The 14,521-nt window shown below is 46.4% G+C and overlaps 1 protein-coding gene across 3 annotated transcripts in view; it reads left to right on the forward strand.

Moving 5' to 3' along the window:
* Nucleotides 1-14,521, forward strand: part of CRISPLD2 (cysteine rich secretory protein LCCL domain containing 2) — a 32,168-nt gene that overhangs the window by 8,133 nt on the left and 9,514 nt on the right. For all 3 annotated transcript variants that reach the window (XM_075510921.1, XM_075510922.1, XM_075510920.1), the window contains 11 exons: nucleotides 2,595-2,713; nucleotides 4,775-4,907; nucleotides 5,032-5,147; nucleotides 7,162-7,262; nucleotides 8,847-9,005; nucleotides 9,856-9,916; nucleotides 10,521-10,587; nucleotides 11,562-11,692; nucleotides 11,841-11,884; nucleotides 12,803-12,875; nucleotides 13,582-13,657. In XM_075510921.1, the coding sequence (XP_075367036.1) occupies nucleotides 2,595-2,713; nucleotides 4,775-4,907; nucleotides 5,032-5,147; nucleotides 7,162-7,262; nucleotides 8,847-9,005; nucleotides 9,856-9,916; nucleotides 10,521-10,587; nucleotides 11,562-11,692; nucleotides 11,841-11,884; nucleotides 12,803-12,875; nucleotides 13,582-13,657 (1,080 nt within the window). The remainder of the gene's footprint in view (nucleotides 1-2,594; nucleotides 2,714-4,774; nucleotides 4,908-5,031; nucleotides 5,148-7,161; nucleotides 7,263-8,846; nucleotides 9,006-9,855; nucleotides 9,917-10,520; nucleotides 10,588-11,561; nucleotides 11,693-11,840; nucleotides 11,885-12,802; nucleotides 12,876-13,581; nucleotides 13,658-14,521) is intronic.

Genomic DNA, 14,521 nt, shown 5'->3' on the forward strand with positions numbered 1-14,521 from the left:
TGAGAGCGTAACCTGATCACTACAATTCAGGTGTCGGGTTAGGTTTACAAACCAGTTAGGCGGAGTAAATGGACTCCTTGTGGGGTATGTTCTTATTAAATCTGAACCGACAAACTGTGGTATAGTGTCTGTATGCCATGCATGTATTTAACGTGTACAGTGAATACTGTACTTGGAAAGGCCACTACAAATTTGCAGGGGTAAAAAAGAGAGTCCATGTGCTAAATCACTTGGAATCGCACATAACTGAAGGCTTCTCAATCTCTGCTTGAGAAGGAAGCGTAGGAAGCGTAGATGTACACTGCCCCTCTGGCTTCAGCAGTCTTCCTAGATACTGCTTTGAATATTGGCATGAAGACTTCTTGCAAGCCTAGCTGGGAAAGTCTGAAATTTTTTTTTTTTTTTTTTGATACATTTATTACTCTGAAATAATTCCAGCCTCCTGACCGCATTCACGTCTGAGAAGCAAGAGGCAAATAACTGCTCTAATTTAAATGGGATGGCTTTGTAATCTGACGCCTGCAGAAATGAGCTTCTCTACTCATCAAGCACAAAGCCATGCAAAGACATAGCTCGTTCCCAATTGCCTGTTGAGTATCTTTTGTCCGAGTTCATTTATTTTATCCGTAGGCATCAAAGGAAGATGTAATGCATATGTTCACATCAATTTCCATTTAATGGCCTATTGCTCGTAACGTCTCTGCATTAAATTAAGAGATTTGGAACGTCTCTGCCTTTGAGGCTGCAGGGAATAATGCTCTGCTAGAAAGTCTGAAGTACTAGGAGCGCATAACATCTTGGGAGAGTTTCTGTGGCTTATGTGTTGGATGGGAAGGCGGATTGTGGCTGGTCATTGCCTGGTGTAGAAAGTGGGAGACCACAAAAAGCTGTGTGTCTAGGCACAATTGCGATAGTCTGCCTGAACAGAGGTTTGGAAATGTGTGTGTGGTGGGTCAGATCCCATACACCTTCAAGGAGTTGGAGGGCTGAGATGGAAAATGGTTTTATTCCCTCTGTCAGAGCTGTGTCCGCACGGGGTTTTGCAGACGGACACGAATTTGCTTGGCCACTGGTCAGCTCAAAGCCAAGCTGATGAGCTCAGAGCAGTTCTGGGATGTTGCTGGAATTTGGGTTGCTGAGCATGCTTAATGATAAGCTGTTCTTGGAGGTCTGGGCTGTTAGCTCAGTTAGATGAGCTCATGTTTGCCTTACAAAGATAGCGTAGACGCACCGAGTTCCAGGAGACACTGCTTTTTCCTGTCATCTTAGCCAGGGACATGTGGTCCCTCCCCATCCCAGTTATAACTGCCCGAGACTGTGCTCAGATACTTACTCGGAATGAGCACTTGATGTTTTTTAAATGTGTTTGAGAGCCTAAATGCCCTCCAGTCCTCCAGACGGGCTCTGACAGGTCCTTTGATATGTTTGAGACCAGAAGTTGCTTTTCTTCTGGAGAAGATGGGACTTGGAAAGACCAGCTGGTTGTGATGGTAAATGTCCAAAGAGGACATAATCTCACTCTGGCACGTGAATGGGCTGGAGACACATTACAAGACCTCTCTTCTCTTTGGTTTTATTTGTAGGAATGTGTGGTAATATTTTAATCCCAATAAATTATCCTCTAAGGACTGTTCTGAATAGACCAGCTGTCAGTAATTACAGAATGAATTCAAGGCACTGTTTACTGGGTCCAGCAAGTCTGGCCTTTAAAACAAATACACTCCTGGGCAGTGGAGCCAGCGAAGCCTGCTTTCCTATTTGCCTTGGTATCATGTTTGAGCTCTCGTTTGGCTTACAGCTGGGTGATGTTCAACGAGGACTGATCTCACACCACCGTCCTTCCCTCAGTGGGAACATAAAGGGGATTTGTCACTTCACCTGATGCCTGTTTTAGTGAGAGTGATATTAGCTTAACAGCTCTGGGACTTTGCCACCCCTGTTAAATTTGACTGGATCCATTGGTGGACTCAGCAGTTACTCTGGAAGGAGAAGGGGAGATGGGACCAGCAGGCTCAGACCCACGCCCCTTGCTCAAGAGGTGGGGCCAAAAATCTCCACCTGTGTGGAGGAAATGTCCTGGTAGTAAGGACAACGGATGGAAAATTGTGCTGCGGCTACATCAGAGCACTGACTGCATGTTAGAAGTCTTGCAGATCTCAGAAATAGGTGTCATGAGGAAGCTCTGTCCTTGATGACTTTTTTTTTTTAAACAGATTAGAAAAACACCTGCCAAGGATGTCTTGTTCTGTTTTAGGGTGGGTCTGTTTTAGTCTAGATGGGTTCTTGAGGTCTTATTGGGTCTATTTTCTGCTGACCTATGCAAAGCATCTCCTAAGCAGCGTGACATCAAGCAGGAAAAATAACAGACCCTTTAGTGCCCTGCATTTCCATGGCAGGGGGACATCTTGAGAAACTTGCTTTTAGGTCAGGGCACATCATTAAAATGTGCTGGCTTCACAAGGACAGGCCAGACACCAGCAGTGAGCTGTAATTTAGTTTCTCTTTCTCCTCTAATTACTGTTGGTTGAGTCTCTTGATCCAATAAGCTTGAGATGACAAATTGACCTGTTCTTTTCTCTCCCCACCCCCTGCAGACCTGGGATGATGAGCTGGAAAGATCAGCCCACGCTTGGGCTCAGCAGTGCATCTGGGACCATGGGCCGAGTGCCCTCATCAGGTCGATTGGACAGAACTTGGCGGTTCACTGGGGCAGGTAAGAGTTGGGGTGCTACAAGCTCATTGCAAAGAGCGATTTACGGATCCTCCTTTGGAGCCAGTTGGAAAGGTTTGCCTTGTTGATGCTTAGTAGAGCACTGGGGAGACGGGAGAAAAGGTGAGGAGCGGTAATTGGTATTGCTGCAGTGAAATGGTTTTAGCGAGAACATCTGCAGCCACCTTCAGCTGAGTGTTCCCAGCAAACCAGCATCGATGTGGGTTACTCCGTTTATCCGTATCTCTAGGTACGGCAGCTGTAATGTGCCGGAGGTCACTCTTACTCCTTAAGGAGAACAGCTACGGAAGCCATAACCCTTGCTCCTAAATCTGCTGTTTTGGGGGGGTTTCTGGCACAATGCTCAGAACCGGCTGAAAGCTGAAGTTTCACAGGAACAGTGTCTGGACTCAGCTGCGAGTTCAGAACTCATTGCTGTAAACTTTTTAGTTATCTCTTGCTGTATTTCCCATAAATATTTATCAGCTCCTAATTTCACCACTTCTTTTTTTTCTTTTTTTTCCCCAGCTTCCTGGGGAGGCTTTTACCCTAGAGTTGTTAACCCAGCTAGGGAAGCTGACATTAAAGCTTCCAAATGGATTTGCCTCTCCATCTCATGGTGAAATTTGTTTATTGTTAAGCCCCTATCGTTAAGCCTGTTATAGGTTAAGCTTGCATTGTACAGCAAACATTTTGTATGTGCTCCGGAGCCCTAATGGGTGGAAATGCAGTCATGCTTGTTGTAAATCAGGTAGAACTTGGTTGAAAGCAATGGAAATTTGCTGGTGTGAAATTGGCCTGATATAAAAATCGGGCCCGTTTTTGTTGGCAGAATTAAATAATGATTGGAAAGTAGAGTGGTTAATCCATTGGAAACAAAGTCAAAAGATCGGGCTGTTCTTGGCTCTCCTACCAGTGTTCAAGATGGCCACGGGTTACTGATGGAGGTAGATCCAATCTCCCTCCCTTTGCCGTCACTGAGAGGAAAAAGAAATCAGATTTATCTCAGTTTTTTCAGGAACGGGCCATAACTTGATTGCTTCAATTTCCTCTCCTGTAAAATAGGATTCGGAAAGTATTCGCTTAATGACATCATGAGATTAATGTTTTTAAAATACTTCTAATGAATGATTTTTAATGAAGAGCTGGCTGAAAGAACAAACTCCAGTTGGTAATGATATCATTTGTATTTCTGGCCGCTTGCTTCATGTGAGCTGTTGAAAGCAATAAAAAGTAGTGGGTTTGGAGCACTGCTCTGCTTTGATACGGAATTTGCAGCTTGCCCTGTTTGCTCACTGTGTACGTAGCACGCAAAACGCATATGAGTTTCTATAGGTAGTTTTAACACCGTTTGTGTTCCCCCAAACAGCACAAGCAGCATCGGTGCTGCCACGGACCGCAATATCTGGTGCATAGTTTGCACAAAGCGGGTGCAGCATATGCGGGGCTTGGTGCAGAGGGAAATCGCCGCAATAAAAGCGGGGTACGTGTGTAGTGCATCGACTATTCTGCACCAGCTCTTGGTGTGATGTGAGTGTGAAAAAGCCCACTCGCTTTCAAAGGTCTTACAGTATTAACTGCTAAGCGTACTTCCAGATTTAGCAAATTGCCTGGTGGTAAAATAGGTACACGATGGCTTTCGGTTTAAGACGTTTGGCAAACCTTAACTTCTGTTTACTTTCAAAATACAACTTTCTGCCAAACTAGAAGTTTTTTGTAGTTGTGTGGAAAAGTCAGGAGAACATTTCAGGTCAGCGGCACTTGAAGAGCATGTCAAGCCTATAAATAATACAGAAAGTCAGACCGGGCTGTGAATCTTAGGGGAAAAAAATCGTCTTTAACATTTTCAATGAGATTTTTTTTCTGTTCATTAGACCACGTTACGGGGTTCTTTAAGCAACACCTTCGCAATGAATGAAACTTCAGAACCTTTTATATAAAATTAGCAAAACTTGTATTTAAAAAAAATCTGAGCTTACAGTATGGCAGGAGGCTACAGGTATTGTTTGAAAACTTCTACCGGACCTTGGTGATTTCAGCTGTGACCAATCTTTGCTCCTTCAGGTATCGCTCTCCAGCTTTCCATGTCCAGTCTTGGTACGACGAAGTTAAAGATTACACCTACCCGTATCCTCATGAGTGCAACCCGTGGTGCCCAGAGAAATGCACTGGCTCTATGTGCACGCATTACACCCAGGTAAAGGAGACGAAGGGCTTTCGTCTCTATGCTCTCTGCATCCCCCCGTGTCCCGGTTGTCGCTGCGACGTGTGCCCACAGAGGGGTAGTTTGCTTATTTTCAACAACTGCGTTGCACCCGCAGATAGTCTGGGCCACGACGAACAAGATCGGCTGTGCCGTGAACGTCTGCAAGCAGATGAACGTCTGGGGAGAAATCTGGGAGAACGCCGTCTACCTGGTCTGCAACTACTCGCCGAAGTAAGGCAGATGAGCTGGGCTCTCTCCAGCTTTCCTAAAACTGGCAGGTTGCTTAACTAGCCCAGGATCTGGGGAAGAGATTTCAGGCAGTCTAGACTGGTGGTTGTGGCTTTAAATTTTCTCTTTAGACGGCAGCACAGAGCCGGTTCAAGACTTCTGAGCGTTGCTTGGAAAACTGAATGAGGGGCCGGGGCCAGGCTGGAGCTTTGATGTTCCTGCCATGGGAAGGAGGAGCAGGAGATGGCCAGGACGGAGCTGGCGTGCGCTGCCGCGGGAGGCTTGCTCTCTCTGCTGCTGGGAGGGCGGGAGGGGATGGGGTGGTGATTAACGTCGCTCAGCGCTGCTCCAGCAGCCAGGTAGGCTGCCGTATCGTGGCACGTTTTCACCCCCTCCCTGCAAAATCTGCTGGTTTAAACACACCGCTGCTTCCTGCAAAGCCAGCCCTGCAGCGGTCGCTGGTGGAAGCGAAGCGAGCTGGGGCCCGCTGCAAGGAGCTGCGAAGAGATAAATCCCAGAGCCGATGAGCTCCCCGTGGCTTAAAAAAAAAAAAAAAGTGAAATAGCTAAATCTTGACCGATGCAGTTAACTCGACGGTTCGATTAAATTTCAAAATGAAGATCACATTTCTTGACTACTACATCCAGGAGAAGTTTCCTCCCTGGCAATGGCAATTAATATTTTCTGCTTTAATGGCTAATAGGAGAAACGTTCCCGCTCCAAGTCCTCGGCGATTTAAATCTTAGCAACCAAATGAAATAGGGAAATCACTGTATACAAATGGAGTGGCTTGGGGAGCATCTGACTTGTGGAGATCGTGGGGCAGAATAGCGCAGAGAAATAAGATGTGCGGGTACAGAGCTGGCAGCTCACAGCCCGATGCAGGCAGAGGCCTACGGGCGGGTTGTCCAAGCCCCTCTGCCCGTGTTAGCTACTGAGCCTGTTACGCTTGTGGTTTGGTGGGATTTAATAACCTGCTCCTCATATGGGACCGCACCGTCTCCCGTGGAGCTCCCGCATCGCGCCGGGCTATTTGCACGTCATCCGTTCAGGGCTGCTGGATGGAAAAATACTCTGTTTCTGCAGTTTCTGCTTAATCTTTTCTCCTTGGCATCAGTGCGCATTGTCCTCATCTAGCCTTATAGGTGGAGACAGCTGAAAGAGCAATAACCGAAGGGTTCGTAGCCATGGGCTAAACTCCGGCTCCTTCAACCTTCTCAGCCCCTGAAGTCTGCAGTACGGAGTGCCAAAAAGGGCTTTTGTTTCTGGGTAGTTTCTTGAGGAAAATGCAGTAATTCATTGATTGACTTCTGTTTACGTAAGATCGCAGTATTTATATTGGAGTTTAATGTAAAAGCGATACCGCATGCAATTTATCTAAGTAAAACCCCTAAAAATATCATCTTGGAGGTGAAACGAGGGGGAACGTTTTTCTTACAACCAGCTTTCTTGGGCTAGTTGTTTAGTCTTTGCTGAGTTGCTCTGGGCCAGGACAATGTTTCTGCGGCCTCAGAGGCAAAACTGGGGACTTGAGGATGCCAGGTTGGGTGAGCAGAAAGTGCAAAGTGCTGCTCTGTTTCCCAGATGATGTGGCGTGAGGGTCCACGTATTTCTGGTGTTTTTCTGTTTGGCAATGCTTCCAGATGGAAAACGGAGCAGCTCTTAAACGGTAAGAGCTGTGCTCCAGCCTGGCCCGTGCAGCTGCCTGGGGGTGTTGCAGAAAATGGCGGGAGTCTTGTGGCTCTGATGAACGAGAGAGACGAAGGCAAGCGTCGGGCAAATGGGAGGCGGCAAGCAGGCAGCCCCTGAGCCCGCTGAGCTATCGCTGGAGGACGACAGGCAGCACAGGGACGGAAAGAGTGGGGACAGGTCGTCTTCTCCCCATTTACAGCCCCCTATCCAAGGAGGAGCACAGCAGAAACACCCGTTTTCCCCGCTCCCTTAGTGCCGGGCTGTCTCGGGGGCTTGCATGGGTGCTTGGGTGTCTGACGGCTGCTCGTTGCTCCTGCGCTTGCAGGGGCAACTGGATCGGAGAAGCCCCGTACAAGACCGGCCGCCCCTGCTCCGAGTGCCCGCCGAGCTACGGAGGAGGCTGCCAGAACAACCTCTGCTACAAAGGTATGTGGTGGGGGGCTTGGGGCACCCTCCTGGGTGGGGGAAAAGGCTGGAGCAAACTTATGCCTGGAAACTTTTAATTAGAAGCAGCCGCAGCTTTATGCACCTTTTAATTAGCCATCCGTAATATTTCGACATCACGACACGTGGTAAACCAGTGGCTGCTGCTGCAACTGAAAAGCCTTGAACTGCTTAAAATCTGGAGCTCGGATTTGGCGCGTTTTCCCCAGTGAAAAACAGAGCGAGCGCTCGGATGGGGGGAAGCTGCTCTGAGCTTACGTGGGTTTGGCTCGGGAGCTCCGGTGGGATTTTGAGCGCTGGCAGCTGCGGGCAGGAGCGATCCCGTCCTCGCGGGGTTTGTTTGGGAAGGGAATGTTCTCCGGCGCTTACTGGAGGCAACGTGGGTGGGCAGAGCTTGGCCGCCTGCCCCGCTCCTTCAGGGGCCGGGGACGGAGCGTTTCCCTCTCTCCCCACCTTAGTTTTCGTGGCCGCAAAATGAGTATAGCGATTCGTGTCTCTCGGAGGAGAGGAGGGGATCGTGGACAGTTTTTCCTGAAAAAAGTGTCTAAAAAATATATTCCTCACGCTGAAATCTCCAGTGAAGCAGTGCTGTCCCCCCAGCACGCAGGGGTTTTCTGGGGTCATGCATTGAGGCCATTTTTCTTCTCCCATGTGTTTTGCTTCCCAGAGAACTGGGCTCTCAGAAACAGGCAGGTTCCCTGGAGACTTGCCCAAAGCAGAGGCTTATTTTGCTGCAACGTTGCATTTATCATTTTTAGCCTGGGGTTGCGGGTCCAGGGCCAGGTCCCTGGGCTGCAGGTGGGCTGCAGCAGGGAGAGGGGAGGAGATATCCCGGTGGTAGAAAGCCCTCTCAGAGCCACCATCCATCATCCCTTTCTTTGCATCGTTCCTCTCCTCGTTGCCGAGGACGAGAGCGGCGCAGGGTTTTGGGTAGGACCGGCCCGGGAGAATGAATTTTGCTGGCATCATTTCCCAGATCCCTTTGCCCGGCGGCAACAGCAAGCAGCTTGTTCTCCATGGAGGGATACTTTATCCTCCGAGGGATAAATCTGCGGCAGGTGCTAAAGCCAGGATCATGCTGTAGCAGAACCCGTGCTTTACTGGCTGAAGCCGTGCCGATGGGGTGGTTTGAAGAAGCAAACCCAGGTGGGAGGAGAAGAGGTTTGAGCCGCCCTCCCGAATACGAGGGCCCTCTTCTTGCACGTGCCCTTCAGCAAATTTGTGTTTTCCTCCAGAGAGAAAGAGCTGTATGGGAAACAGAAGAAGAAATAGCAGCGTTGTTTTTTTTTTTTTTTTCACTAATTAGCGGGGATCGTTTCAAACCTTTATTGTTAGACGCTGTAAATGCTGCTTCGTGCGCAGAGGAGCGGGAGAGGAGCAGATCTCCCCTCCTGGTGCTGCGCCTGCCCTGGCAATAGCCCTGCACTGCCTTCACCGGGCATTCTTGAGTTTCCAACTATTTAAAAGCAGATCCTCGTCAAAATAAATCACCTCTCTCAAAATATGAACCTGTCCAACTTCAATGCGAACACGCTGTAATTATTTTTAATCCCCTCTTCTAACAAGATTACCGTTACGAAGATCCCGTCATCGCTGAGACAGAGGAGACTAACGAAGTGGAGATTTCACAGGTCGCGGAGCAAAAGCCAGTGCAGTTCTACCCTCCCGAAAGCAAGCCCAGCAAACCCATCAAGCCCAAGAAAATCATCCCAGACTCCTACATGAGTAAGACGGCCTCTTTCTTTTTCAGCTCCTATAAGTTTTAAAGTACCTCTATGGGAAAAGGTGTGGAAAGCAATGAGGAGGCTCAGGGAAAAAATAACTGGGAGGATGTTTGAGTGGAGGGGGAGGTAATCTGTGCAAAAATTCGCTGTCAATTATAGCAGAAGCCTGCCAGAAGTGGGAAGCAAAGCTTTCCAAAGCCACTCGTGCCTTCTGCACATCAATCTGCAATAGTTACTTGTTCTGTTAAGACATCTCAAGAAAGTATTGACGAACCGAAGGTCCCCAGATCAGTAATCACTTTGGGAAATATTGGGTTTATTTCCCAGTTAAAATACTCTACACTCAGCAGTTACACCCTTTGCGGCTTTTTTTTTTTAATTATTTTTAATTTGTTTCCTTTTTATTTCTTGCTTGGGAAGATTACTGATGTTATTTGTGGAGCTGGTAGTACTTCCTCAGTTGTTTTCTAATCGCTGTTAATTAAAAGAGACTTATTGTGAAAACAAGGTGAGGCAAGCCAACGCATCCTTTTCAAGTTTATCTACCAGCATCTCGGGAGTCTGTAATTAAACGGAGAACGAGAGCTCTGGCTGCAGAGCTTGGGCTGTAAATCAAAGCCTTCAGCTGTCAGATGTTTCTTCCTTGCTAATATTTCCAGAGACACCTGTCTCAGGTGAAGGGCTAAAGAGGCATGAACTGCTCCAGGCAGGCTGGTCTGCGATAAGACTTTATCTCGCTGCACCAAAGACCTCCAGGAAAGAGGTGGTTGCTCATCTCCGTAGCTCGAGAGCAGGCTGTGGCAGTCTCTTTCCTTTTTAAAAGACGTATTTATTTTATTTTTTCTCCCCAGCACAAGTCATTACCTGTGAAACCAAGATGAGAGACAAATGCAGAGGCTCAACATGCAACAGGTAGCGTTTTATTGATACCTCCTCTTGGAGCGCTGCGGGAAAAAGTGGCCTAAAAATTGTCCGGTTCTTGCAAACATGGGATAGGCTGTACTATGTATTTGTTGTGACTATCTAGGTAGGTCTCTTTTTTTAAAAAAAAGCCTTAATTTCTCTTAATGCAAAGCCTTCAGCCAAGCCTACCAATAAGGTGACTCAGTTTATTTTATTCAGCCATGATGACCCACAGTTCCAGGTGTCCAAAATCGCTTAATAAATTTTGGCAGAGTCATTTTGAGCCTTTTTCATGCATTCCACCACTGTCCAAGCCAGACCAATAATTCATGGCTTGTCCCCTCCCAGCCAGTCAAGAACTTCTGGTTAAGGTTTCTGCAAAGAACGGGACAGTTTATCACTTGGAGAAAAACCAAATCCACAGAATCTAAATATTGGTCGGGCTTTTAAGGAGGGTGGAGAAACTGTTTTAAAAAGTAGCTATTTTGCAATCTTGTTTTTAAATGGAAGAGTTACGTGAAATGAATGGAATGACTATTAAATGAAATAGAGTCAAAGTCTGTTTTTCTTGAATTGTTTTTTTGCCACCCTCAAAGATATATATCTTTACTAGGTATTTGTGCCCAGCTGGCTGCTTGTACAGTAAGGGAAAGATCTTTGGAACATTTTATTATGAGAGTGTAAGTACCTTTTAATAGCTCATAGATGTAATTTGTGGGGAGTTAGTGGTAATAACAGAAATGGGAAATGCCAGCAATTCTAGTGTAATTTGGCTTTTCATATTCTCCAGTTGTGGTGCTGTAAAATGGTGCTAATAAAGATTATCTGTATTTTCCTCATCTTAGTGATGAAAAAAAGAAGCAGTCTGGAAAGGTGAAGTGATTCCAGACTTGCTTTTGTCATGAATGCCCTTAATGTGCAATGAAACCCATGGAAAGTGAGGGGTGGGGGTCAATAGACAGCTCTGACAAAGATCTCTTCTTTAGTGTGGGCGGCTGTCATGCTGAACAGCAGCTTTATGTGAAAAACACTGTTAAATGTTGTCACTAAATAATATTTTGGGCTGATTTGCTGGACCTTGAATTAGCAAGATAACTTATAAGTAAAGCATGGCACTGTTTTCCCATCAAAACTACTTTTGGGGTGAAGAAAGGTTGAAGGTAAAAGGGGTTTTGTGTAAAAGCATGTTTGCTTTCCCGTTTCTCACTGTTGGTGCATGACTGCGTCGCCCATGATGCATCTTTGCCCTGCAACTTCTGTGATTGCAGACAGCCGCCTCCTCCGAGTGGTTTCAGCAGAAATATTTTGGGTTTGAATATTTTGTCGAGAACTAGAAATATTTCATACTGGTTGTTAATTCCCAATGCTGCTTTTCTTCTAAATTGTATCTAAATGTATGGGTTTGTTATTTAAAAAAAGCTTGCCGTTCAACCAGGCAGTGCTTAAAATAATAATAATAATAATAAAAGAATAAGGCTGTGTTGGGAGAGTGAAATTTAACAACCAGATTCCAAAGGAGTGTACTCAGCTTATTTTCCATTTGGCCTTTTGGTGGTGGTTTCATTTCTCCTTCATTTTTTGCACAGCGGCTGGTCAGCGTTGCTCCGTGAAGGAGATTTCTTTCACATGCTATTTGTATTTGTACTCTTCTCAGTCATCAAGCATATGTCGTGCTGCGATTCATTACGGCATCCTGGACAATAAAGGAGGACTGGTTGATATCACGAGGAAGGGGAGGACACCAGCTTTTGTCAAGTCCACCAGGAACGGTGTGGAGTCTTTTAGGTACTATCGTCATTAAAAAGCTTTTGTATTTGCTTAAAGTATAAGCAGATGTTCGGTCGTCTTTGTTACTCATATGTAGCCATAGTGATTCAAGTAATTCTAGTATGCTTATTTGTTTAATAGATGTTTTTGTTTGCTTGTTTCGCAGGAAAACTAAGCCTTCAAATGCGTTCATGGTTTCCAAAGTCACAAGTAAGTTTTAAAAGTTGAGAAGAAACCGTTGTTGCTAGAGCTTTACGGGATACTTGAAAGCATCGTTCCTTACAGTGCTCTTTTTCATTTGAAGTGGTCTTGTCAAATGGTTCAGTCCCACAGCTAAACCCTAGAGTGGCGATCCATCACCCATTAGGGGCAATTCTACCATCAGCCACCTCATTTTTCTGTGGGGTTCTAAGAGGAAGGTACAGAAAAAGGTGGTGACCGACCACTTCTAGCAGCATCTCCTGGTGATGGGTCACGGTCGGGTCCAGACATCAGCTGCGGTGTCACAAGCTGCTGGTAGTAAAGTGATGGAAGTTGAGCCATCCTTGTATGAAAGCCTCGGTCTAGTGTGGGCACTGTATAAAAGCTGAAAAAACCAGTACCTAATATAATAGTGCAATGGTATAATGAAACATATAATACGTATGAAATTAGTTTATAACAGCGAGTCGTCATATTTATGATAAGCATATAAATAATTACTATGGAGTTCTAATTTTTAAACAATTCCCACTTTCGGAATATCTTTGAATGATTCCTCTTCCTCCTACGTATAATCATCATTTTGATCAGATCCACTTTCAGGAAAAAATTTGGGGGGTCAGGTTATTTGGACTCCATGTCTGGAGCTGTAGCAAAAACACGCTGTCTTGTGGGTCAGCTGTTTTTCTCTTTTGAAAGCTGTGCCCTTTCCAAGGCCACGTTGTAGTATGGTAGGAGGATTTCTGGAGAGCTGGTTAGCCCTCTCCTGGGTGCATGCTGCTCGTAAAGGAGCGAGCAGCTTTCCTCCTGGTGCCCTCAGCTGCACGTGGGTCTTACCAGATGCGTTGCGTGACTGTGATTTGTGTTTGCTGCAGCTGCCTGGGCTATTAGGTCTAGTAATTTGCCTTCCCGTATTTATTTCCGCAGCACAGACGCTGGATTGCTATACCACAGTAGCTGAGCTGTGCCAGTTCAAAAAGCCGACGACCCACTGCCCGAGGTAACTGCGTGCCACGAGCGCGAGCCTGCTTATGTTCAGCTGAAACCCGCTCTGCTCTGAGGATGGAGGATGCTGAGATGCTGAGGTCCCCAAATCTGAGGGCTAGCAGGAACGGAGCTGATTTTACCAGATGAACTGGAGGAGGGAGTTGGGAATGGCGCGTTTCCTCCTGCCACCGTGCTTGTCTTGGCATCGTGATAGAAAATTCACGTTAAGTTTTTGGACCGCTTCAGTAACATCCGTCAGGCTACGCGATCCCGTTTCAGCACACCCCTATGTATGAGAGTGCAGCTTCGCACTCTTGTCTTTATTCTCCTGCACTTGCTGGTTTTTGGATGTGGTTTTCCTTTCCACTTTAAAACATGGAAGAAGTTTGTTCTAGAAAGCTGCTTTGTGCAGGTGTAAGTCGTGGCAGGGCAGGGGAGCACAAACACATGCAAATAATTACGTGCACGGTGTTGTGCAGAAATATAGACATTTATGACTTTTGAAAATGTCGTAAAAGACCAATACCATTTTACTGGTCTAAACCCCTCTGCTTACAGTTCTGCAGTAACTACCAAATGTCATCTGAGGGGAACAAATAATTGAATTCACTGTTGCCACCTGCAGACCAGATGCAGGCACTCGAAATCTCCCAAGAATGCAGCTTGCTTTCCTGTTGAGCCTTGATATAGAGAATAAATATGAATAAATTGTTTTCTAGGATTTATTGTCCAGCCCACTGTAAAGACGAGCCATCGTACTGGGCACCAGTGTTTGGCACAAACGTTTATGCAGATGTGAGTATGCTCCTTTCCCTGATGACCCCGGGAATCACGATGTCTATATCGCTGAGCTGGCGTCGTGCTCTGCGATTAGGGGAAGAGAGTCAAACTCTCCATGATCATTGCAATGTGGGGATGGGGTAAATGGGGATGAAGGAAGATGTAGCCCTAACAAAGTGCAACAGCTGCTACACCGGGCTGGGGTCAATGGGCTTGGGGAGCCCTTCCACTCTCCGGCACTGACTTATTCTTATGGACTGGGGCAGGTCACTTAACCTCTCCATGCCTGAGGGTCTATGGCTGTGAGACGATGGCAGCGCTTGTCCACCTTCGCAATGTTTCAAGATCTGCAGATGAGCACCAAAGGGCCTTTATTATATACCATCACACTATATAGTTGGCAAAAATAGGCCTTCTTCCCCTGCCCTGTCCTCCCCTCCTCTTTCTGGGAGCTGAACAGCGCTTTTGAGCAGTCGGGACACAGTGCAGAGCAGTGGAAAGCAAGCATGCGAGTTGGTTTTGTTGGTTTGTTTTTCTAAACTCTGCTCGTGGGGATGAGCAGAGACTTGATGCTAAAACTAGGCAGAGAGTCATTTTTTGGAAATCTCTTAATATTAGGCCTCTAAAAACTGGGTTGCAACGTTTTCCATTTGCGGGTGCTTCTGTCTTTTTTTTTTTTTTTTTTTTTTTTTTTTTTTTCTGTCAGAGATTGTGTTTAGCAATGCCAGCTCCCTGGCTGGTGTGTGTAGCCTGTGGGAATGTGCTTTTTGAAGGCCTGGGGGAAGCAGTCGGCAGATCATGGACCCCCAGCTTGGGGTCACTGTGGAGCTTTGCAGGCTCCTGAGAAAAAACATCCTGCAAAAATCATCCAATAATTTG

This window comes from Mycteria americana, chromosome 8 (assembly GCF_035582795.1).
Source record: "Mycteria americana isolate JAX WOST 10 ecotype Jacksonville Zoo and Gardens chromosome 8, USCA_MyAme_1.0, whole genome shotgun sequence".
NCBI lineage: Eukaryota > Metazoa > Chordata > Aves > Ciconiiformes > Ciconiidae > Mycteria > Mycteria americana.